The sequence below is a fragment of the Prionailurus bengalensis genome, chromosome B4, assembly GCF_016509475.1.
Source record: "Prionailurus bengalensis isolate Pbe53 chromosome B4, Fcat_Pben_1.1_paternal_pri, whole genome shotgun sequence".
Lineage (NCBI taxonomy): Eukaryota > Metazoa > Chordata > Mammalia > Carnivora > Felidae > Prionailurus > Prionailurus bengalensis.
Genome location: NC_057358.1, coordinates 122398496 through 122423839, shown reverse-complemented (window position 1 = coordinate 122423839; position 25344 = coordinate 122398496). Strand labels below are relative to the sequence as shown.

General features: G+C 34.0%; 1 protein-coding gene across 4 annotated transcripts in view; it reads left to right on the top strand.

Annotated features, from left to right (window-relative positions):
- The window catches only part of WASHC3 (WASH complex subunit 3), a 49123-nt gene that overhangs the window by 8170 nt on the left and 15609 nt on the right, over positions 1-25344 (top strand). For 3 of the 4 annotated variants that reach the window (XM_043562338.1, XM_043562335.1, XM_043562337.1), the window contains exons 4-6: positions 1159-1266; positions 5015-5125; positions 23815-23879. In XM_043562338.1, the coding sequence (XP_043418273.1) occupies positions 1159-1266; positions 5015-5125; positions 23815-23879 (284 nt within the window). The remainder of the gene's footprint in view (positions 1-1158; positions 1267-5014; positions 5126-23814; positions 23880-25344) is intronic. The other variant, XM_043562336.1, reaches the window with a different exon arrangement.

The following is a 25344-nucleotide window of genomic DNA, read 5'->3' as shown; positions in this document are numbered from 1 at the left end:
TTCTACATCTTGTGGACTTCAGCCACTATATTTCTCTCAGCACGTTTCTGTAGCTTGGAAAATTTAGGATACCTGGCCTTGACCATGTTCAAGGTACTCTCCTAGCAGCCATACCTACTTATAACTATTTGGGCCATAACCACTATGCTAAGTATTGTCATCAGTCAGCAGTTCTCAGTGAATATTGCTGCTTCAGACCTTATTACCATTGTTTTTCTTCATTCTTCATTATGAGTATGTGTCTAATTTTAATGTTTGGGCAATTCTTGAGTTAGAATCCATGGTCACAAGTTAAGTTACTGTGTAGATAAGTTAACTTTAATCATTTCCATAACCTTAATTATTTCCATAACCATAAAATTAATCCCTAAAGTCAGCCAAACATCTGACAAATATCTATCACTGATATCAGAAAGAAATCAGAAAAGTGGGTTGGCGTGGATCTTGCAGATCCAACCTGAAATATATAACCACTGACAACATACCTACCTTTTGTATATGAAAAATAACACATTTTAGTAACATTTGGTGATAAATGTTTAAAGAAAGAAAAAAAAGGGCTGTCAGTCATTAAAATGTGATGACAAGAGTTTTGTCGTTTCCCAGATCGTTCAAATTTAAAATGTGCTGCAAAGGACTTTTTTTGTGTGATTGTTTGTGTGTGTGTGTGTGTGTGTGTGTGTGTGTGTTGTTTTGTTGTTACAAAGCATGTTTAATAAAAATCTTTTTACAATAACTTTGTGAGGCAAGTTTTCTTATCCCTACTTTACAGGGGAGAAAATTGAGGTCTAGGGAGATTTACAGAAGGTCACATAGCATGACTTAAACCTACACAATCTGACTCCAAAGCCCTTGCTTTTTATTCCTTGCACTAGGATTCCTTACATTTTTAAAAAATAATTCCCAGGAAAAGAAGGGCTATAAGCTAAGTTAGATTAATGATAAATTATACATAAATATTTTACTTGTGCATGACTTTCACTTTTAAATAGTTTATGGCATGGAGAATTTCAGACACCAAAGGTGAGATTTTACAAACCCTCTTTCTATAGGCTTAAAAACTTAAGATTGCTATTTAAAACACATACACCTAGAAATTTATGGTGTTTAAGCAGCTAATCTTATCCTCATATACCAACATTAATTTTCTTTTCTCAGTTGTCATCAATCCCAGGCCTAGATGATGTTGCATTTGAAGTTTCTACTGTAAGCGCCACTGGTATCACAAATGAATCACATTCTGAAACCACTGCAGAGAAATCACAGGTAAGTATTTGAGTTCCAGGAAACACAAGCAGATTGTCTTGGTTAAACCAGATAAACCTAGCAGCAGGTTTGAAGGAAGAAGTTAAATGAAGATGTAAAACTTTGAATAGTAAGATTTTAAACCCCTTAAGATTGAAAATGAGGTTTGAAGAGAAGTGAGCTGTTTCATTGTTATTTTGAAGGGCTCCCTGAAGTTAATATTTTCCTTGCCTATGAAAGAGAAACTATTTATAGGACTAGAAAAAATCTCGAGCATGATAATATTCTTCAAGTTCATTGTGGACATTTTTCCTACATTATTATAATAATTGTACTTTTAAGATGTTTTATTATAAAACCTTTCAAACACACACAATAATAGAATAGTACAGTGAATACTTAAATGTCCATTACCCACCCTGATTCTCCAGTAAAGATTTTGTTACATTTGCTTCATCTATCTTTTTTGTCACTTGCTAAAGTGAATCCTGGGCATCATACCATTTCACCACTGTGTAACTCCTTGAGCATCTCTGGAAAGTTCTGGCATTTTCTTGTATAACCACAATGTCTTTATCATACACAGTAGAATTAACAGTAATTCCCAAGTACCATCTAACCCCTTGTTACTCCAGGTATGCTCCCGGCACCAGCAGCATGGGCATCACCTGGGGGACTTGTCAGCAACACGGACTCTAAGGCTCCATCCCAGACCCGTTGAATCAGAATCTGTAGCATAATAAGATCCCCAGAGGATTTGTAGTCACTCTCAAAATTTGAGAGATACTGATCTATAGATACCACGTATCTAAAAAGTGTGGGTTTGGAGTTGATTTGTTCAAATCAGCATCCTAGTAAGGTCCACACTTTGCATTTGGTTCTTATGTCTTAATGTTCTTTTATGCTCTGTATACATTTCAATTTTATATTACTTTTTATTTCAAGGAATAAAAATTCTCACTGCTGCAGAACAGATGATCTCTAGTGTATCTCAGTGGGGTATTAAAATTCAAAATAAAATAATCACTAAAATGGTGATCTGTCTAGTGATACTGAACAATAGACTTCTTATCTATGTGGGATTCTGCATTTGTACGTGGAGATACTTTTCACAGGATATTTTTTAGGTTATGATTACTTTGGCTGTGATGATAATGACTAACACGTGGAGGGTACGTACTGCGTACCTATCAGGTGTGCTTCTGAGCGCTTTTCAGAAATTAACTCATTTAATTCTCACAATAGCCCTATGAAGTAAATAACTTCACTTTACACTTCTACTTTACAGATGAGTGAAATGAGGTACACAGAGGTTAAGTAACTTGCCAAGGGTCAGAAAATAAGTGTAAAAGCTGGAATTTCAGTGTGGGCAGTCTGGTGCCAAGAGTCCTTAGCTCTTATCTGCTAGACTACACTGTCTCCAGCACCTGTGTTGAATTCATTAAATATACTGAACACATATGGTACGAGGCTGTGGGAGGAGGCATAAATTTAGTTATAGCCCATATTTGGAGAATGAATTAGATGACCATTTACTTAATAATTAGATGTTAGAAAATTTAACATCCATTTAGTTTATATAGTAAATTTCACTATGATGACCATTGGAATATGTATAATATACAAGAAGGAATCCAGATATGTTAGAGGAGTTTAACTTTACAAGGCCCTTTCAATTAAATATGGACCATGCTTTTTCTAAAATAAGGCATGTATAAAAAATATTAAGAAAATGTTTTCACTTTACCTAGTAGTTATTCTTTGTTGGATACTAGCTGTCATATGTTTCTGTAAAATTTTTAAGTGGTATCTGTTTAATTTTGAATATTTTTCCAGGTGTTATGAATGCTATCTACAATATGTACTTTAAAACTTTTGCAGTTGTGTTGATCCTGCCTATTTAAGGTCTCAAAAAATTGATTACAAGTAATCCCAGTTAAATTTTCTAAAATTCAGAATGATTTGATACATTTTGACAATTTTATTTAAAAACCATATATTAATTCATTTGGAGAATTTATGAAGTTCTTTGGGCTTTCTGAGTTTTAAAAACTGTAGCAAAGTTGCATGTTGATTAGTTTAATAAAATACCTATTCAGCATGTTCATAATATTTAAATCAACTTCTTATTTCTTCATTGTTATTGCTATGTTTTATGTAAAATGTTTTGAAATGGACTTAAGTACTGCTTAACACAATTTCCACTGCCATTACAGTCAATTTATCTGATAAAGGATAACAATGCAATTTCTTAACCATTCATTCATTTCAGTCTCTAATCTATATGAGTCAAAGACCTAAGGTTTGCATACTGATTTTTCTGCAACTTTAATTTCATGGTTCAGATCTTATCATTACTCACAATAGAACATCCAATTGTGCAGATTGAGAATAAAATGAAGGGCAGTTGAGAGATATGATAGAGGACTTAATGGATATTTAAATAGTAAAGGTGTAAGAGCTGACATAATTAAACCTTGTTGAGATCTTGGTTATTACACATAGTTAACAGCTGAGTTTTGAAATTCATTGGTCCCATGTGTAATTATCATTTGTTCCATTGTGCTGTTGTATGAGTTTATTGTCCATAATGTTTTTCAAAAACATACTTGGGTCATGTTTGAATTTTTTTATTTAATTAAGGGTTTTGGACTTTTTGTATTTATGAATTTTAAAGATGAATAATACATATATCTACTCAGTGCCATATAACAGGAGAAACCTAAGGGATTTGGGATGTTTTTGTTTGCTTTAGAGTTTTCAACAGGTTTAATTTATATTTGAATGATCTGAGGAAAACTTAATATATAATTCACATTCATATTCTAAAAACTATGAACATTTAAAGATATTTCTTGATTTGTCTACATTTCAGCATAGATATGTAGGCATACAATTGATTTCATTCTGTTCAGGAACTACCTTGTAAAGCTAATATATAGATAATGAGTGAGAATTCACAAAAATAAACATAACAAATGTTCAAGTTGATAGAAAAATCTAGAACTGTGTACAGACAGACCTATCTTTGCACTTCAGTGAAGACAGGATTCTAAAATGGACAATTTTCACTTAACACAGTACCACGCAAAGTGAGAACTGCCTATATGATAAAAGCATTTTTATCTAAAAAGACTGTTCCCCTATATTCTTTATTGTAAGTAGTATTAACATTAATAGTGCCATCAGTACCTGAAATATATAGAACTAGATAATTTTACCATAGAAATGGGCTACTCTTCCACAAATTCTCTAGGTATTGCTTTCTAAGATGTTAAAAGAATAGACTATATCCACTTATAATAAGATTACTGAATAAATGAGGAATTCAATTCTATAGATGGTGGATACCTACAAAATCAATTCACTGTCTGCTAGTGTTGAATAACTGGCAAATCAAATAGTTTTATTAGCTTTTTTAGAAGTTTCGTTAAAATAATATGTCCATCTATAATTCATGTTCTATATCTATACTCTGGGGACAGCTAAAGCAGAATTCTAATATTTTTTAATGCTATGAATATATTTGCATTTTTAAGGAACAATATAGTGTTGATAGTAAGTGGAACTTCCTCTGAAATCATATTTAATTATTTGTAAATATTTGGAAACATATATCCCATAATTAAATTATTGGTATTTAAATTTAGAAATATGATTTTTTTATATTGATTGCTTTAGATTTATAAGAAGAAACATCCCTTTTTAAGTAACATAATGGACCCCTTTTGTGAATTGTCTAAAGATTTACACGCAATACTCTCTACAGCAGAACAGTTTACAAGACTCTGGACCACAGGAAAGTGAAGTAACACCAGAAAATATCTTAACTGTAGCCAAGGACCCAAGATATGCCAGATATCTCAAAATGGTTCAAGTGGTAAGCTAATTTGGTCTGTCTTCTCTGTCTAGCAGCCTCATTTGAAATTCTTAACCCTAGAGGTTTTGTTGTTACTTTTTCTGAGAAAACTGCTAAACCGAGTGACCAAGTTTTCTACTCTTCTTTCCTATGTCTAACTAATGCCTTGATAAAAGAGTAAACAGAGGTCAAATCTTTCTAGTTAAAATTGATCTCACACTTCAAATTAACGTAGTTGGATATAGATTTATGTAAATTGTTTTGCTTTACATAAAGTTATAGCAAATCTCGGATGTATCAAAGGAATGAAAGTGGACTCTTTTTTAAATCATATGGCTTTAGCTTGATTCGTGTATGCTAGTGCAGTTTATTTTTATTCTGAATTTCATTTGTCAATGGCTTGGTCATAGAAAAGAGCCTAAATCTCTTGGCCATTCACGGTAGAGCTTCTACTATCATATGACTTCAGAATTCATGTTTTTTTCTGAGAAATCATTATATGGTATGATACCAAAAAATATCTACAGTTGTCTGTACCAGCAGAAGTTGATTTCATTTTTGTGGAAAGTCCTATTGCAGTGGTTGAAGGAGCTAGCTCTTCATCATTTTTCTGTTAATTAAAAAAAAATCATATTTATAAAATTCTATCAAGCAAAAGAGGTCATAATATTAAAGACCAGTTTTGTTTTTGATATCCATGACATTATTTATTACCAAAATAATTTAAAAACAAATACTGTCTGACATCAGAAAGAGTAGATTGTTCATTTAGAAGTAACAGAAGTGACACTGGGGAGAAGAAAGTATATTCGCTTTTCCTGGCTGTCAGAAGAAGTGGATTTATCACGTTCAAAATTCTTCATTGGCAGCCAAAAACCCTGGTCTAGACTTTAGAAAAAAATAAACCAGACTTTGAGATGCAAATATATAAAGTTCTTTAATCAGAATAAAGTAGGGCTAGTTTTGAGTGTGAATTATGATAAATAATTAAAAAAAATTTTTTTTAATATTTATTTTTGAGAGAGACACACATAGTGTGAGCAGGGGAGCAGTAATGAACTAGCTAGCAAAGAGAAGGAGGCAAAGAATCCCAAGCAGGCCCCAGGCTCCAGGCTGTCAGGACAGAGCCCTACACGGCTTGAACCCACAAAACGTGAAATCATGACTTGAGCCGAAGTCAAACGCTTGACTGACTGAGCCACCCAGGTGCCCCTGATAAATATATTTATAAAGCTAGAACCCAGTAAAGCTCTGCTAAGCTTAAAGTATGGACTGTGAAAAACTGTGTCTTACTCTTTCAAACAGAAGAGGAAAACTTTCAAGATGACTCTGGAAGGCTTTTTATTTAGTCTTTTCTTACCTAACACATATAAACTATGAAATAGGAACAACCATTTGATGATACCTATAAGAATGCCTTGAAATCTTTGATAAAAAACTACATGTTAGGATAATTTTTATATTGTTGATACATTGCTTCTGATTTTATAAGAAGTTCAAAAACTCATATTTTCCTTTTCAATATAAATTCACTGTCCATTTATTCCACAATTATTTATTAAATACTCACTTTAAGGTACTATTATTAGGAATTGTCTACAGTTAGCCAGCTAAGGTTCTCAGAAATCCCTTGACATTTTTATTTTTGTTATTAATTACTTCGACAAATTTCATTGCTTTTCAGAAGCATATATATCACATATATGTGTAAATGACTTTTTTTTTAAGTTTATTTATTTCGAGAGAGAGAGAGATATCGCGTGTGTGTGTGCGCGCACACGCGCGCGCACACACACACACACACACACCCCCACACACACACGTGTGCGTGTGTGGGGGAGGGACAGAGAGAGAGGAAGAGAGAGAATTCCCAGGCAGGCTCTCCAGTGAAGAGCCCGACACGAGGCTCAAACTCACAAGCCATGATCATGACCTGAGCCAAAACCAAGAGTCAGACACTTAACCACTTAAACAATTGAGTCACCCAGGCACCCCTGTAAATGAGTCTTTAAATATTCATGTATCTAATCTTATGGCTTACCATCTCTCTAGGAATAAAAAGCCAAAGTCCTTCACAAACCTATGAGATCCTATACAATTTAGCTCCCCTGTTACTCTTTTGATCTCATATCTTCACTTACTCTGCTCCAGCCAGATGTTCCTTAAATAAATATACAGTCTCCTGTCTTAGGCCTTTTACATCAGCTATTCTGCTGGACACACTTTTCCGCAGGTTTCTTGATAGTTTCACCACTCCACTTTTTTCAGATTTTTACTCAAGTCTTACCTTCTCTCTGGCCCCATTCCTTTTACCCTTCCCTGCTGTTTTTTTCTTTTTTCTTTTCTTTTTTCTTCATATAACTGGCCAAGTATTTTACATACTTTGTGTCTCTTCTATCACTAAAATATAAACTCCATGAGGGTAGAGAATGTTTTGTGTATTGCACTACTCTCAGTTCCTAGAATGATACCTGGCATATAGTATTTACATATGAATGAAAATGCCTACATTTTCCTCTGTCATTTTACCTTTTGACAGGTTTGGTGATAGATTTCTTTTTTACCCCAACTCAGTGGTTTTCAGACATGAAACATTGTCAAAACATGTTACTGATTCCCATCATATAAAAAATAATCTCTAAACTTGGGACTTGGAGCTAGAGCATATATGTATTTTGAAAATAGCTCCTCTGATTAAGAGCTATTTAAAAAATATTTTACACTGTGTACAACATCAATTAAAATATTTTGAGAGACAAAATAAATTTAAATAAATAAATTTAAAATTTATTTGAAAACATTTGAGAAATAATGTATTGTGAGGTTTTGTTTTCGTTTTTAACTAATTCTGTAGCATTGCTTGGCACTTAGCTTCAGCCTTTTACTTGGCGTCACTGAGTATGAGTAGGGGCTCAATTTCTTCTGCCTCAGACTTATCCTGTTTTTGGCCCAATTTTCCTGATTTCAGTCCTTTGCCTCTCTTTTGCTTTGGTACGGGTGCTTCTAATTCCTAAACATTTCCAAAGTTCTGAAAGTGCTACTTTGTGGTATCCCCTCTTCAGGCACATAGACTTGGCCTTCCTTTGATATGCTAAGTCATCAATCACTCTTTTATCTGCTTTTAATTTTCATGCATTATGGTTCATATATGCCTCTTAGCCATTAAAATTAGTATTTGTGTTTTATTCCTTTTTGCCTAATTATTTGGGGGTAATTCTCAAGAAGAGGGGAGCAACATCTTTACACTGCCTTCCTAAAACTGCAAGTTCATCCAAGTTAAATTTAATTTTATTGTTTTCAGTTTATTGTGCCAACCTGAATCCCAGAATCTTATTACCCAACTTTTGTTTCCTTCTCCCTATCCTGCATTTCATTCTGCAGACAAAAACCACAAACCCTTCTCAATATTAGCTCCATGCTTTTCCACCTCTGATTCTAGATTCCCCTTCTCTTGATTACTACATGTCCTAATTCTAGTAATCTGACATGTTCCTTCTGAACCCACCAACACATAAAGCTAGAGGTAATATCTCCCTTCAGTGATCTGTCCAACCACTTAATTTTTTTATGGGATTTATCAGTCCATATCTTGTTGTTTTTATACATATTTTTATTGCCCCTGTTGAAAAGGAACCATGAGAGGAACTACTGTATCTTGACTCATCTTTCTATTCACTTTAACACTTTATCCAGGAAGGCACTCAATATTCATTGTATGTACTATTTTATCCTGCATATTAACTCTCCTTTCCAGCTTTGTGTCATCTGGACACATATAGATGCATTCCCATTTCTGCAAGTTACTGATTTTAAACGTTTTATAGGACCAGATCAAGAATACAGCAACTAGAGGTTTCCCTCAAGGTTGCATGAATCTACAAATCATTCTTTGGATTATTCTCATTAAGCCATACATAAATCTATCATTTTTCCTGTTTCCTAAGAATATCATGAGTGACTGTCAAAATATCCAACCACAAATGTAGTTACATGTTTGATAGTGCCCTGGATTGTCTTTCCTTGGCACAGTCACTATCAGAGTTCCTGTCACTTCTGCATCATAATTCAGTTCTGGCTTTTTGTTTAAATTCATGTATGAAATAGCTAAATCACTTCCTTTCATTATATCCTTTATCTGTTGGAGGATGAAGTTTTCAGCAAGGTGATAGGAACTTATCAGATACTCTGATTTGAGGAAGATTAAGCTGCCGGTACATTTGGATAGCTAATGTCCCCCATGAAGCCTGTATCTTATTTTTTTTTAATTTTTTTTTAATTTTAATGTTTTATTTATTTGAGAGAGAGAGAGGGGGGGAGAGAATGAATGAGCAGGGAAGGGGCAGAGAGAGAGGGAGACACAGACTCTGAAGCAGGCTCCAGGCTCTGAGCTGTCAGCACAAAGCCTGATGCAGGGCTCAAACTCACAAACCATGAGATCATGACGTGAGCTGAAGTCGGACGCTTGACCGACTGAGCCACCCAGGCGCCCCAAGGCTGTATCTTATGCTTGTACTTGTTTGCAACATATTTTATGAAAGCCTGATCTAAATCCTCCATCAGGTCAGGTGATCAAACTCCTTTTTATAATACAACTATTGCCTTCTTTTAGCCTCACTTGGCTGGTGGGGGTGGGGGATCCTTTATCCCATGTTTAAGAATCTCCATATATGTGTATATATATTGATTTATAGGTATCTTCCACGTTCTGTTATAAAACATTCTAATATTTTTCTTTCAAATGCCAGCTCCCATTCATGAATTCCTTTCTATTAAGTGTTAACAATCCCTGAGATTTACTTATTTTGATTTGCAGCTTTGCTGTCTGTAAACACACACTTTTTGAGAGGAAGGGTGCTATTGGATTTGTTTTCTCTTTGTTTATATTTCTCCTCTTTAATAATTACCTGCTAGTTCTTCCACTCTATTTTTTCTCCTGTCATATTATTGTTACCCATAGTCTTTCAGTTTTAAGTGAAGATTATTTTTATACTTTGATTTCAGTTTAAAGCCCCTTGATCATACCTATGTGGGTCTTGTTAAGCATAATCTTTTGGTTCTTCTGAATGCTTATACTTTCCCAGGAGTATAATCATCTTAATGCCATAATTCATTACCTAAAATATGGTTCTTCAACAGCATCTGCATACCTAGTTGTGCTTCCTGTATCCATATTCTTATAAAACTGTAACTTTAACTGAAAGAACAGATGACAATACCACCTTGCTTTAGAAAAAAATGCCTCACAGCAGTGGAAAAGAATCATTGGAGGCCCATTATAATCTGTACCATTGAATCCTTCAGTTTTTGTCATTGATATGGGAAGAATCTATATAGCTTTGTATCTCTATACTTCAGGACAGTAAATTGCCTTCCTGCTTTCTGTTTAGTCTTCTAATCAATTATTTTGCTTTGGTGGTTTAGTTCCTTGACTGTGATTGAGAACAAACAGGATTCAGAGGGACTAGATAGAAAGAAAACTGAATCTGACCACTTCCTACAAGGAGGAGCCTAATCCCAGCTAATTTGAGAGGGTAGCTTCATTAGAAATTGCCTTTCACTTTTCTACCAAAATTGTAGATTTTTATTAAAATGCCCAATTTTCCTCAACCTCAGAGGGTGACTAAGGTTTCTCTTGTTTGCCCACTACTAAAAATTTAGTTTTAGTTATTAATGTCGAGAAAGACCAATGTCCACATAATCCATCAAATGAATTGTACTTCGGCTACTGGTATTATCCTGAGTAGTTTGTCATCTGTCATGCATATTGCTGCTACATGTTGTCAAGGCTGAATTTTAGAAGCCTGCCATCCGAAATGTAGGGAATTGTTTGTATTAACAAAAGGGAAGGTAACATGGTCTCAAAAATACCTGTCTTTCTGAAAAAAAATCATTATATACCAGCAGTATAAAAATCTACTCCTAAAATCCTTCAGTAATCATTTCTGCCTCCTCAAAAGGGAATTAACAATGCCATAAACTCTCTCACCTCTTATGGACAATAATAGGATTTCTTTCATTTTTAATTGCCTTGATATTTTTGTCATTTAAAATATGAGTTGCAGGGCACCTTGGTGGCTCAGTCAGTTAAGCATCTGACTTTGGCTCAGGTCATGATCTCGCGGTTCATGAGTTTGAGCCCCGCATCAGGCTCTGCACTGACAGCTCAGAGCCTGGAACCTGCTTCAGATTCTGTATCTCCCTCTGTCCTCTCTCTGCCCCTCCCCTCCCCTCTTTCCCTTTCTCAAAAATAAACATTTTATATATATATATATATATATATATATATATATATATATATATAATAAACATTATATTATATATATATTATATAATAAATATTATATATATATATTTATATATATATATATATATATATATACACACATACATATGAGTTGCTGCTCCATAAGCAGAGTCTTGTACCTGTAATTCCATTTAGGTTGTTTCTTATCTTTTCCAAAGTGCAATATTCTTCCACTCAGTGTCTTAACACTTACTAGGCCCTCAACCCTCTTATAATCTGTACTCTTGCTTCCTTCCTGAATTATTGTCTAGAACCATTTCATTCTCTCTAAGACAGGGAGGAGACAAGTATTTCTCAAATCCTTCAAGCCTCTTCACTAGTATAAAAGCTTGAATTTTCTGACCATCCAGGTAGTGATCACTCACTTCAGATAGAAGACATAGAAATCCTACAAGTCACAAATAAAGATTTCTTTTTTTTTAATTTTCAAGCTTCTTGGATATCAGGATGAACTACAGAGTTGTTGGCTTTCTTTCTAAGCTGCCATGCAAACTTCCTCTTCCTGGGTCCTAGCAGTCTCCTGGAATATACTTCTTTTAAATTTGCCTTGTCTCACTTGCCATATACCTGCAAATCTGTTTAAGAAACTAGACAACTAAAACTGCTTAATTATTATAAACTTCTTTGAATAGAAGCAGCCAACAGAATCTTTCAAGTGTCACAAGTACCAGTTCAACAGAGAAATAAACAGCACCTTGCTTTTTGGTCTCTATACCTGTCACTCCCATATTATTACCCTCTGTGAGATATAATAATGATTACATTTCCAGAAAGTATTTCTTTTTCTGTGACACAATTTGAATTACTAGGAGTACACCTAGATCTTTACTTCTGGGATGCAACATGGTACAGTTTCTTAGCTTTGTCATGCAGTCCTGAGTGACCTTGTCCAGGTCATATCACCTCTCAAGGCTTCAGTTCCCTCGTACATAAAATGAGATCTGAAGTTCTCTCTATGTTTATGAGCTATTAATTGATCTCCAAATTTGAATCTCATTATTAATCAATGTTCCTGGAACACCTGCTGGCATTTTTTTGCATTTTTCTGATTTTTTTTCCTTTTTCAGCAAATTTTACACAAGATTTTTCAGTGAGTAATACTGTTGTGTTCCAAATGTGGCAGATAATTGATTCTGATTTAATGTTTGTTGTCATAATAGTGCAGCACAAGCCTTTACTAAATTACATATTGCTTTTATAACTTAACTGGAATTGTGTACATAGATCACTTTTCCAACGGTTCTCCCCTTTCTACTGGCAGAGCTTGGTGAATCCTTTGCCAGTAATAAATTGTGCATTGGGAAAGTCCGACTTCCACATTAAGCTAATGACTTGTATTTTTTCAAACCATATTTGCCAAAACAGTCTCTTCGGACACTTGGACTTTTTTAAAGTTCTATTTTCTTTGGCTGGCTTAAAATGTGAATTGAATAATCTCCTTGGTTTTGGTGGTTCTGATGCATCTGTTGCCAGCAGTGGATGTTGGCTTGGGGAAATGTGACTTCCATTAACTAAGGATGAAGAATCTCCCACTGATTATTAAAGATGTTCATCAGGAAGTTATGCACCTTATACATAGGAAAATAATAAAGTATGGATTAGAGTGCTCTTTAGATTAGGCCTAGTCTTTGTGAGAGTAGTTAAAGGCTTTCAAACCTTGTTTGGGGTATGACCTCAGTATAACTTCTCATGGTCTAGAGAATTCCAGGGTAGATTCCTCAGCACTGATCAACAGTGCAGTCAGAAGAAGGAGCTGCTGGGGCCCCTGGGTGGCTCAGTTGGTTGAGCATCCAACTTTGGCTCGGATCATGATCTTGCAGTTTAGGGGTTTGAGCCCTGCATCAGGCTTTACTCTGGCAGCGTGGAGCCTGCTTCGGATTCTCTCTCTCTCTGCCCCTCCCCACTCACATTCTCTCTCTCTCAAAAATAAATACACGTAAAAATTTTTTTAAAAAGGAGGAGCTTCTGGTTCATATATAGTCAGAGTTGTGGAAAGCACTGGTACAGATTTACTTTAACTATATGATATTTGTATTTTCATTGTTTTCTGACTCTGTATTATATTAACATGTGTTTTGTTCCCTAAAGTTGACTAATCAATATCAAGGTCAGTACTTTTTGAATACATAAAGGTTGGGGTGCCGGGGGCAACTTTCTGTGATGTTTTAGCATCACACTATTCATTGAAGATAAAAGCTGCATGTGCAATAATTGATTTCCTACACATATAAATGTGGATAAAGAAAAGATACAAGTGAACATTTGCCCATTTAATTAATTACATGATTTAACCAACTTTGCAAATTGAAAAGGGAAAATATTCTATCTTTCCCATCAACTAAATGGTCGGCCAGGTACATTGGACTACAACTAAAAGAAAAAAGCAAAGCTTAGCAGAATGGTAACTTTGAATTGGGGTCAGTGGAACTCAAGAAACCACAGTTATCCTCCTTCCTCTCCATCCTATCTTATATCAGATGGAAAAAGTGTTGGATAAAGATTTCCCCAAAGGCCAAAAACCGTGACAGTTAGCCACCAATTGGGAGCCCTTGAGGTGTTATCTATGCTTTCCCATACACTGAGTATCTGGAAGGCCTAGAAACAGGTAACTTTTTGTTATATTTTTGGCCCAAGAAAAAAAATTACTTATTCTCTGCTAAAGTCAATGAACTAGCCTCTAAGGAAACCATGTGTGAAGAATTATCATGCCTATTTTACTGGAAAGTGTTTCACTTTCCCAATAAGATTGTAGATTTTCATTAAAATACCCAATTTTCTCAATAATTTCCAAATCAATTGATTTCAGAATCAATTATGATTTTTCAATGTTTGGCTGCCTTTTGAACTTCCCCAGGTTGCCTTGAGTTTGGAGCCAGTCGTACTGTGTACACATTTAATGTTGAGAAGTATTGCTCTTAAATGATGTACCTGCCCTTTTGTTTGTGCTTTGCTATTTTACTTTTCTTTTAGTGTTTGTTAGAGAGTGGTAAATAATAATATTGCTAAGTTCAGGTTTTAAATTTGCTTTTCCTGATATATTTGTTTTCCTGATTTCTCATCTTCCTTAGAACACTGGAGGAAAAACATGTAGTGGGTCGGTACTAAGTAAGATGGTTGTCAGTATCCATTTGGTAATACTATATGCACATACCTTATCTATTCCTCATATATTCTTTGCTAATAACACTTTGCCATAAACCTATAGCTCAGAATATTTTACTACTGATACCACATATTTTTCATTGTAGCTGTCCTTTGAGGCATTCAGTTGCCAAGAAAATGTTGACTTAAATCATTTGTTTCCAGGAACTAGTTGTTTAACCATTAATGGTATTTACAGTCTCTGGAGAAAATACATTTTGAACCGTGAACTTCAAGAGCATTTAGAATCCTCAGTCATATTTGAAGAGTGGTCACATACCAACAAGCTGGTGTACACAGAATTAGTCTCCTTTAGAGTTGTAGGAGGAGATCTGGCTGCTCTACACTTGAATTCTTTGTTTTTTAATAATATATGAGATAATTAAAAATTTTTGTCAAGTCGGTTTTTCCTAAGTATAAATGTATGTATGAAGAGAATATATTTCTTTAGGAATTTATTCCCTGTGTCATATTTGTGTGTCATTGGTATCATAATTAAAATAATTTATATAGGATGGCCTATCTGAAATAATCCTTTCAAGCCAAAACATTCAATTCTTTATTTGTTTATTTTGCTGAATGCCAATAAAATTATTTCATCTGCCTTAAATTCACTGTAACACCATACCTCCCTATGTCACTTCCACAAAAGAAAGAAAAAGGAGTTAACCAAACAAAAACATAGAGGGGACTTTTAGAGGATAAGCTTAAGATAGTTTTAAATTTCATAGGAATCACCTTTAAATGATATATAAAATGGGAACCAAAAAAAAAAAAAAAAAAAAAAAAAACAAGGGGCATGTAGCAGAAACACGTTTTTAACTTGTGATTTCATATCTTTCATTCCAACTCACTTAAAAATTGTGACAAGAAGAAGGGTACTCTACTATTAAGGTTCTTAAGCTTTTGAAGATACACACTAATATGACAGTTTTTATACTTGCTGAAATGTGTGGTATAGTTCTTTTACTCCGATCCAACTGTAATTTTTTTAGTCACCCAACTTTGATTTCTCAGTGCCCTTTTATCTTCTTTCCTACTGACCACCTCTGTCAGAAATAAGGGACCTCACAAAAAAGTTTTCCAAAGCTGTAAGGAGGAAATAATAGTGATGTCAGTTAAGTAGTTACTTACTTATCCTTTTCAGAAATATTGTGATTCTCGCTTTAACTATAAATTTGTCTAAGATTACAGTTAATCAGTGGGAGAAAAAGTAAAAGACCAGAGAAGCAAATGAGCTATAATAAGGAAGTAGGCTCACCTCTCATGGGAGAGAAGTATCTTAGAGGTTTTATAGACCATCAAGTTGAGGAAGACATTTTAGCACCATTTTTGACAAGGATCTGATAGCATAAGCATTCGTAATGGGGTAGACAGTCCTGGTGTGGAAGATAATTCATCTTGAATAGATGACAGCAATGTAACATACAATAACATATTTCATTTGCAAGTTAATTTTTTGCTAAGGATTGTTTTGTAGTTTGGAAAAAATGATACTATGTTAACTGTATGTTTTAAAAAGAAGTAGATTTCAAAATACTAAATTTTGTTGGGAAAAATAATGATATTTATTTCTCTTCTTGAAGATATCTACATCTTAATACTGTAATCTTTAAAAATGTCTCTAGATATAAGTACATTTTACCACAGTTTTTCATAATATAAGACAGCATCCCAACTTTCCTTGTTGTTTTCCTAGCCTAAGTTCACAAATGACTTTTATTCGGTTAGTTGGTTAGACTATGTGCTGATGACACACTGATAACAGATACAGGGCCCTTCATTGTGGTTCTGTAGCCACGTGGAATGGCTGATACTGATCATACCTCCTGAAATGTGTACCTGTGGATCCCTGGGGCATTGAGTGAGAGACTTATAACACACCAGTTCACATTACCACTATTGGAAAATTAATTCAAAAGTGACTATTTTGTGATTTCAATCAGTAGAATCATCTTTATAATTAATTGCTAGGAATTCTATTTTTATAGCTTTTATTGCTGTATTTGGAGATATTTCTTTAAATCTCTTTGACTAAGTACATATAAGTTAGTATAAGTAAGTTAAGTTTTCAAAAATGGAACACGAGGCCATCTGAACTTAATTACACTTTTAAGCAGTGAATTCCAAAATGATTTGTTAGAGAAATTCTTTTTAAGTTTTTATTCCTGGAAAGTAGAAATGTAGTTAAATTTAGGAAATTTTAATGAATACCTATTTCAATAAACAAGTATCATTTGAGTGAAATGTGGTATAGCAAAGCTATAATGCAGCTGAGGTATTCTATAATGGAGTTCTAGCATTAATTAGCCTACAAAGTCAGTCTTTAAATTCTAGATATAATTTTTGCATTATAATGCTCCAAATTACTCTTAAATCAACAAATACTTGAGTACCTACAAAATGCAAAGAAAACACAATGCACCATGATCATTGCACTTAATATTTATCATGTTACAAGAGTATCCAGGGGGAAAATAGGTCACATGGGGAAATTGATGTAGCTGTATTTTGAACTGACTCGTAACAATAGATCCTTCACCTTTTGAAATAATTTCTTTAAAGGTTTTTCTTGATAGGGATTTAAGTTAACTTTAGTTCCCATAGCTAAAAGGCACATGGGGAATTGCTAACATATTTATTTTTTATGAATAAAGTAATAATAACTACCTCACCAATTTCCTGGGGCCCTGGTCATGGCCAGTGTCATTTTTGTCCATTTTACCATGTGATTTGTTCCTTCATCTTTAAAGATATATCATGGGCACTCAGTGAGAAATACATTCTCACTGTGAACTTATCTCTCAAGATAATCATTGTAAAAGGCATAATTTCCTCTTCGCTCCACTATAAACCACTGTGTATAGCACTAGTCAGGATATGTGAACCTCTTTTTTTCCCCCACATATTTAGGTTCAAATCAACAACCCTTTGTGGCAACAGTATTGGAGTTATATCAGAGTCTAGCATTTTCTAAATCTATGCAAGTCATTAGGAATAAAGCTTCCCCTTTTTTTGGACAGCCATATTCATTTTACAGTGATTAAGAGGTTATTTATATTAATCTTGTATTCCTTCACTGAAAACTTCCAGAAGGAGATCATTGAGCATGTGCTTGCTCTTGTGTTAGGGTTTGTTCGGTAAACATTTACTAACTATTATATAGAATATTTCACCTGAAAATTGTATTCTAATTATAGCACCATACTTAATATATTTCAGAAAAGGCAGTGTAGATATTTTTCAGATAGCACTATTGAAAATCAGAAAGCAAAGAAATGGTTGAGTTCATTTCACTAAGCTAGTTTTAAATAAACAACCTGATTAGAGGACTGGTTACCTTTTTTCCAACCTGTAGCTTCTTTTCAACTTCTACACATTCCCTCTCCCTGCGAATAAAAAAAGTACTATCCACCTGTCAACTCAACAGATCTTTTTTTTTTTAATTGTTGACCTAGTAGAGAAAAAAGCTTCATATTTTACATCTTTTATAACTGAATTGTTGTGATTCAAGCTTATAAACTGAGAGGGAAAACTAAAGTATAAGGAGTATTTTTATGTTACTTTATGAACAAATACTTTGAAAAAGGAAGGTCATTTATCTCTTAGATTGAGTAAAGTCCTTTTTTTCTCCTAATCTAAAACTTTAGGAAAATTTCAACATGGTTTACAAAAGAATTTAGTAACTTGTCTTTCATTAACACAATACATAAATGTAAATATTGGCAACCTTCAGTTTTTGTGATATAAGAAACTAGTAACTGTTAGTGTTGCCATCATAATTTCATTAGTGTGGCTTCTTTACACACTTTCTCCAGTGACGCAAATACAGACGTGATTTTTTGGAACATCAAACTTATGGCTGCCTTCTCTCTTCTTCATTACTTATGTTGGACTAAGTGCCATTATCACTTGCCAAAAATAATCCCACAGTTCAGTAGACTTCAGTTTTGAGGTCTCTTGTGTCCTCCTCAGACCACCAGTAGCTTTGTCTCTTGGAGATCAGAAATTGGACACTTCTTTTTGATGTTTAACAAACCCAGCTCTGTTCCTTAACCCCTAAGGAAGAATATATCAAAACAACAAATTTTCTAAGCAACATCACTGGAAACATAGCAGCAAATCCCTTTGGAATGCATCGTTTGGAACACAGGCCAAATTATTTTTGTGTCAAGCTTTATGAGATTTGTATTAAGGTGATGATAATGTTAAAAGTCTCTATTAGGCTAAGATATTATAAGTTATTTGTATTTTCTTTTATCTGTATCCATATACATAAAGGACTAAAGAGTCACCAAATTTTGGTAATATCAGTATTCTTACACTGTAAACAGCTTTAAGAAATGAAAGGTAAAATATGGAGCTTACAGATTTAGGTTTCTGTTGTTTTTATACTATAACCAAGTCCGTAAAACTAATGTTAAAATAGGGAGCTTATCTAATTCTGCCAACTTATCCTCCCCCATTACTCCTTACCCTCTGCCTCTCCTCATCTCTACCTCATACACACTTTTTTTTGCTATCTTTTAGGAAATGTTTTTTTCAACCACATTTCTCCTCCCTTCTGTTTTTTTGGCTTTGTAACTTATTTATATAACCTTTCCGATGATGTCCTATGGATTATGCTAAAGTATAATAAATAGGTCATGTAGTTGAGTTTGTAGCAAGACCTTATACCATCAAACCATAGTTAATAGAAAGAGAGGTATTTTTAAAGAAATATAACATAAAATTCTGCTTTTTTTCACATCTCTCCTTGGCACTTTAGTGTATTTTTATGAAATATTCTAAACTCCTGCTTTTTTCTTCCAAATGTAAGTGTCTGTTCACATTGGATGGCCCTAAGCAAGTAACTGCCTTTTTTTCCCTTTCATTTATCCTGAAACTTCATAAGCTAACAAGAGGCCCAAAGTTTTATCTTCCACATTCTTTGCCTTCCAAACCTACCATATTTTACTTTTTAGAATTTATTAAAGATTGCCCCATGGAACAGTTTTACTTTAAGGAGTATGGCTTTGAAGAAATTTTTACAAAGGTGTTATTTATTTTCATCTTTCTAACATTTAGGATGCATTTAAATGTCCACTGCTTAGTAGATTACATTTTACTAATTTATAATTTAAACATAACAGTTATGAAGATGAATGTATACAAGGGCCTGTAAATGACAGTCTTGCCTTTGCTGCCTCTCAGGAGAGAGAGTCTTCTGGGTAACCTATAAATTTGAAAGACAGCCTGTTTTCCCAACCTCCTTTAACCTAGCAAGCTGTAGAGAACTCGGACTTTTCTTCCTCCATTACTGAAATAAGAAATTATGGTTATAGAAGGCAACTTATGACTCCTTCTATAACCAACTTTTCTGGACATTTTTCAAAAAGTAAGAATTAAATGTTAATACATTTTCTGATTTTAAAAATGAGGATTGTAGTTAATAATGATCTGAATTTAATATGGCAAGATCTGTAACATTTTTGTGAGAGATATATGGTCATTAAATTTGAAGACTTTTCATATTAAATTTATAATCCATTTGATTCTCACATTTGTACATATACTTGCCTAGATTTAAATGCAGATTTTATCAGGTGAAATGTAAAATATAATCAGCATTGTTGGGGAGGGACCTATCTACACAAGTATTTATTTGTTCTTAAAAATATATGTTTGAGAAAACTTATGTAAGATACATTATTTAAACATCGTGTATATTTCTAAGTCTTTGTGTTTTTCATTTTAATCAAAACTTCTATCCCATCTTTAAGACTCACCTCAGCAAATCCTTTGCTTGTCCTCAACTCAGTCTGCCTTTCCTTGGGTCTAACATTACCCATTCTAGAAACCTCTGTATCAATTGCATGATTGTACTGTGATTACCTAACACATACATCTATTAGACTACTCCCTGAGGGCAGGGACTGATTATGTCTTTTCTCAGCATAAAGCACTCTGCTGCCATAGTGTTATTAAACATTGAAGGTATGGGATTGTGATATCAGAATTCTACCACTAACCCTAGAAATTTACTCTTTTGAGACTAGAAAACAAAAGGGACAACTGCAAAAGAAAGCAGGGGAATCTTAATTGGGTTGGTGCCAGAAACTTCAGGGTAGAGCTCTGAGAAATTGGACTGGACTATCAGTGCTCCTAAAGGGCCTCTTCTATATCTTGGGTTCAAAATTGAATGTCACACAACTGGCTAGTGACATGGAAGGCCTGAAGGGAAGAGTATGCAGCACCAGTGGAGAAGTGATTGAGCTTTTTCCCCATGTGGTCCCTGACTCAGCTTACCCCTTTGCCACATGGGATGAAGAGATAAGACCGAGAGGGTCCCAGCCATGTGTACAACCTTTTAAAGCACAGTGATTCTACTTTTGAAAGTGATATAATCAAGGTCCTCAAATTTAACACATCATATTAACATTTCCTCATCTTTTGGAATGATGTGAAGAACAGGAATTGACAAAGAGACTTGATTGCATCTTCTTCCCTTAGAGCTTTGTAAGTGAGCTTTCAAATAAATGTTTATTTATCATCAAATCATTTACCTTTTCAAGTAAATTTGTATTTATTTCTGACATATCCTTTTCTTAGTTTTGATGTTCTTATCCTGAATTTTAAGATTCATATGTTCTTAGTATTTTTGTGACTTGTACACTATTAGCATTATCATTACTTAGTGTTTGTATTGGTGAGGCAAGATATATAAATAGACCCAGGAGAGTTCTTTGAATTATTTGACCTTTGTGCATAATGTATCCACATGGAGTTGGACCATTAGGAAAAGAACATTAACATAACTATACTTCAGAGTAGAAAGCTCTCAGGGTCATCTGTGTGGCTCAGTCAGTTAAGCGTCCGACTTCAGCTCGGGTCATGATCCTGTGGTCTGGGAGTTCAAGCCCTGCATGGGGCTCTCTGCTGGCAGCTCAGAGTCTGGAGCCTGCTTTGGATTCTGTGTCTCCCTCTCTGCCCCTTCCATGCTGTCACTCTGTCTCTCTCGAAAATAAATACACATTAAAATAAAAAAAGAAAGCTCTGAAGTCTTTATTTGAAAAGACATTTACTCACCTTGTTAAGTATGTATTGTACCATCCCAGCCAAAGTTTTAATCATTTGAGTTATCACCTTTTTTTTGGTGATATAGGAAAGTGAGAATATGATATCTGACATGTGTACAGCAGAATTAGTAACGGATAAGTGCAAATGATTTAATTTGGGGATGTGCTATTGATAGCACTGATTCCATGAAGTCAGTTAAAATGTGTACCTTGTAGGGGCACCTTGGTGGCTCAGTCAGTTAAGCTTCTGACTTTGGCTCAGGTCATAATTTCACACTTTGTGGGTTCAAGCCCTGCATCAGGCTCTGTGCTGACAGCTCAGAGAGCCTGGAGCCTGTTTCGAGTTCGGTGTCTTCCTCTCTTTCTGCCCCTCCCCTGCTCAGGCTCTGTTTCTCTCTCTCTCTCTCTCAAAAATAAACATGAAAAAAATTTTTCAAGGGCTACATACATACTAATATAAAGGCAAAAGAAGAGCAATTTTAAATAATGAGCCATATAAAAGGTCTTGTTTTGGGGGTATGTGAAGACCTATAAAGGAGGCTTTTTTTTTTTTTAGCTTCTATTTACTTTTTTTCTAGTTTTATTGAGAAATAATTGACATACATCACTGTATAAGTTATAAGTTTAAGGCATACAGCCTGTATAAGTTTAAGGCATACAGCCTGATGGTTTGATTTACATATATTGTGAAATAATTACCACAGTAGGTTTAGTTAACATCCATCATCTCACATAGATACAGTGAAAAGAAAAAAATTTCTCCTTGTGATGAGAATTCTTAGGATCTACTCTCCTAACAAGTTTCCTGTATATCACATAGCAGGGTTAGCTGTAGTCATCATGTTTTACATTACATTTCTAGCACTTCTTTATCTTATAACAGGAAGTTTGTACCTTTTGACCACTTTCCTCCAATTCCCCTTCCTTCTTCCCAACCCCCACCTCTGGTAATCACAAATCTGATCTTTTTTTTCTGAGTTTGGTGGTTTTGCTTTGTTTTTAGATTCTACATAGAATGAGATCATACAGTATTTGTCTTTATGTGTCTGACATATTTCACCTAGCATAATACCTTCAGGGTCCATCCATGTTGTCATAAATGGTAGTATTTTATCATTTTTTTGTAGTTGAATAAAATTCCATTGTGTGTGTATATACCACAACTTCTTTCTCCATTCATCCATTGATGGATACTTAGCTTGTTTCCATGTCTTGACTATCATAAACAATACTAGTAGGAAAATAGGGCTACAGGATATATTTCTGAGTTAGTGTATTCATTTCCTTTGGATATATTCCGAGGACTGGAATTGCTAGATCATATGGTAGTTCTATTTTTAATTTTTTAAGGAATCTTCATACTGTTTTCTACAGTGGCTGTGCCAATTTACAGTCCCACCAACAGTGCACAGAATTTCCCTTGTTCATTCACGTGCATACCAGCATCTCTTATCTCTTATCTTTTAATGACGGTCATTCTAACAGGCATAGAGGTAATATCTCATTGTGATTTTTAATTTGCATTTCTCTAGTAACTAGGGATATTGAGCATCTTTTCGTGTACCTGTTGGTCATTCATATATCTTCTTTGGAAAATGCCTCTTCAGGTCCTTTGCCCATTTTTAAATTGTATTATTTGTGTTTTTTGCTAGTGAGTTGTATGAGTTCTTTATGTATTTTGGATTTTAACCCCTTAGCAGACATATGGTTTATAAATACCTAAATATTTCTGTAGGTATTTTATGTTCACTTTTTTAATGGTTTCTTTTGCTGAACAGAATCTTTTTAGTTTGATATAGTGTCACTTATTTACAAATGTTGTAGCTCATGCTTTAGGTGTGATTTCCACAAAAATCACTATGAAGACCCATGTCGAGGAAATTTTTTCCTATATTTTCTTCTAAGAGTTTGATGGTTTCAAGTTTTACATATAAGTCTTTAATCCATTTTGAGTTAATTTTTGTGAGTAGTGTAAAATAAAGATCAGGTTTTATTCTTTTACATGTGACTGTCCAATTTTCCCAGCAACATTAATTGAAGAGACTGTCTTTTCTCCATTGAGTATGCTTTGCTCCCTCATCAAATATTAGTTCACCATCTGTATTTGGGTTTATTTCTGGGCTTTCAGTTCTGCTTCATTGGTCTATTTATCTGTTTTTATGAAAGAGGCATTTTTAATAATTGATTGTCTTGTGTACTTTGATTAGGGTGTTCCAGTGATGGCAATAAGAAACAAAATGATATCGGAAGGACTAGACCCAGATCTTCTTGAGTAAGTAATTTTTCTAATAGAATGTTACACTAATATGTTGAATTTATCATTTATAATAAAAATATTCCAAGCTCTATTTTTTCCACTAAACAGTGTTTTATTGTTGAAGAAACCATCTTCATAAAGAGTGTCTTTCCCAATATTACAAAATTGAAAAATCTACCCTATGCTGCTAAAACCAGCCTTTGCATATTTAAGGAGCAGTTTCAATAGATTATTGATGAATATATATATATATCCAAAAGAGATGGAATTTGATGACAGTTTTGCTGCATGCAGTAATGTCTATATGAAGCAGGGTTTTTTTTTTCTTTCATGCTACCTTTTCTTTTTTATTCTATTTTATTCTTCTTTTTTTTTCTTTCTTTTCTTAATTATCTACCAGATTTTTTAAGACCTTAGTATATAAGAAGTTTACTCTACCATGATCTAAGTTGAGCCAGATTGAGGAATAAAGTAAAGCCACTCTAGGTCCACATTAATAATTATTATGAAACTAGATATCTGTTTGTGTGAATTTTATAAAAAAATTTTTGAGAAATGCTGACAAATTGTGGCTCAGAAATTTGACAATAATTTATTCCATCCAAGCAAACCTGGCTACATGGCTCATTCTGGATAAAATATATCTTAATGGATTATTCAGAGCTAGTCTGTTTTTCAAGTATCTAGATACTTGTAAAGAGTCCAATTTGGGGTTTTAGTTCACTCCGATGTATTTGGTTATGTTATCCAGACATTCATATTATATTAGCAGTATACTTTGAAATTTTTCTTGGCTCTCAGCCCTTCAAGAAAATGTGTGCATTTTGGAGGTGAAACACCATAAAACAGTCTTTTTCTCCTATCTTATCTTTTAAAAATAATATTTAAGAATTTTTTTCAAGTCTGTAAGAATAGATTTGCAACATGTATCTACATTTAGTATATATCCAAGTAGCAAACAGTTCAAGTACAATGGCATATATTGGTAATTTGAACTAAAGCATCTCCAGGATATTTGGCAGTTGTTCTGGAAATTGTTTCTGACACACACTTTAAAAGCAGATGGATTGTGACATATATTTTAATGTGAATAGAACATATGGGTCCAATCCATTTTGGTATTCTTTGGAATATATGTTATAAATATATTTAACATTGACCATGACCTCTTTTTTGCTTCTGGAAATACACAGTAGATCTTCTATAATAACAGAGAGCTAAAATGACCTTTAAAATGATGATTTTTCTCTCTAGAGAAAATGTACTGGAAAACTAACAGTCCAATAAGTATCAGCATATGTTGGATATCCAATTTCTTTACCCCCTACTGGCTTCATTTCATCCTCTGCCCAGCCTAAACCTACTTCATAATCCTTTACTTCAATCAGCTCCCACACCAGGAACTTGAAAGTCATCCTTGATTTTACCCTCTTCCCTATCCCTGATTATGTCAGTCACTATGATTTTTTTCATTTTTAAT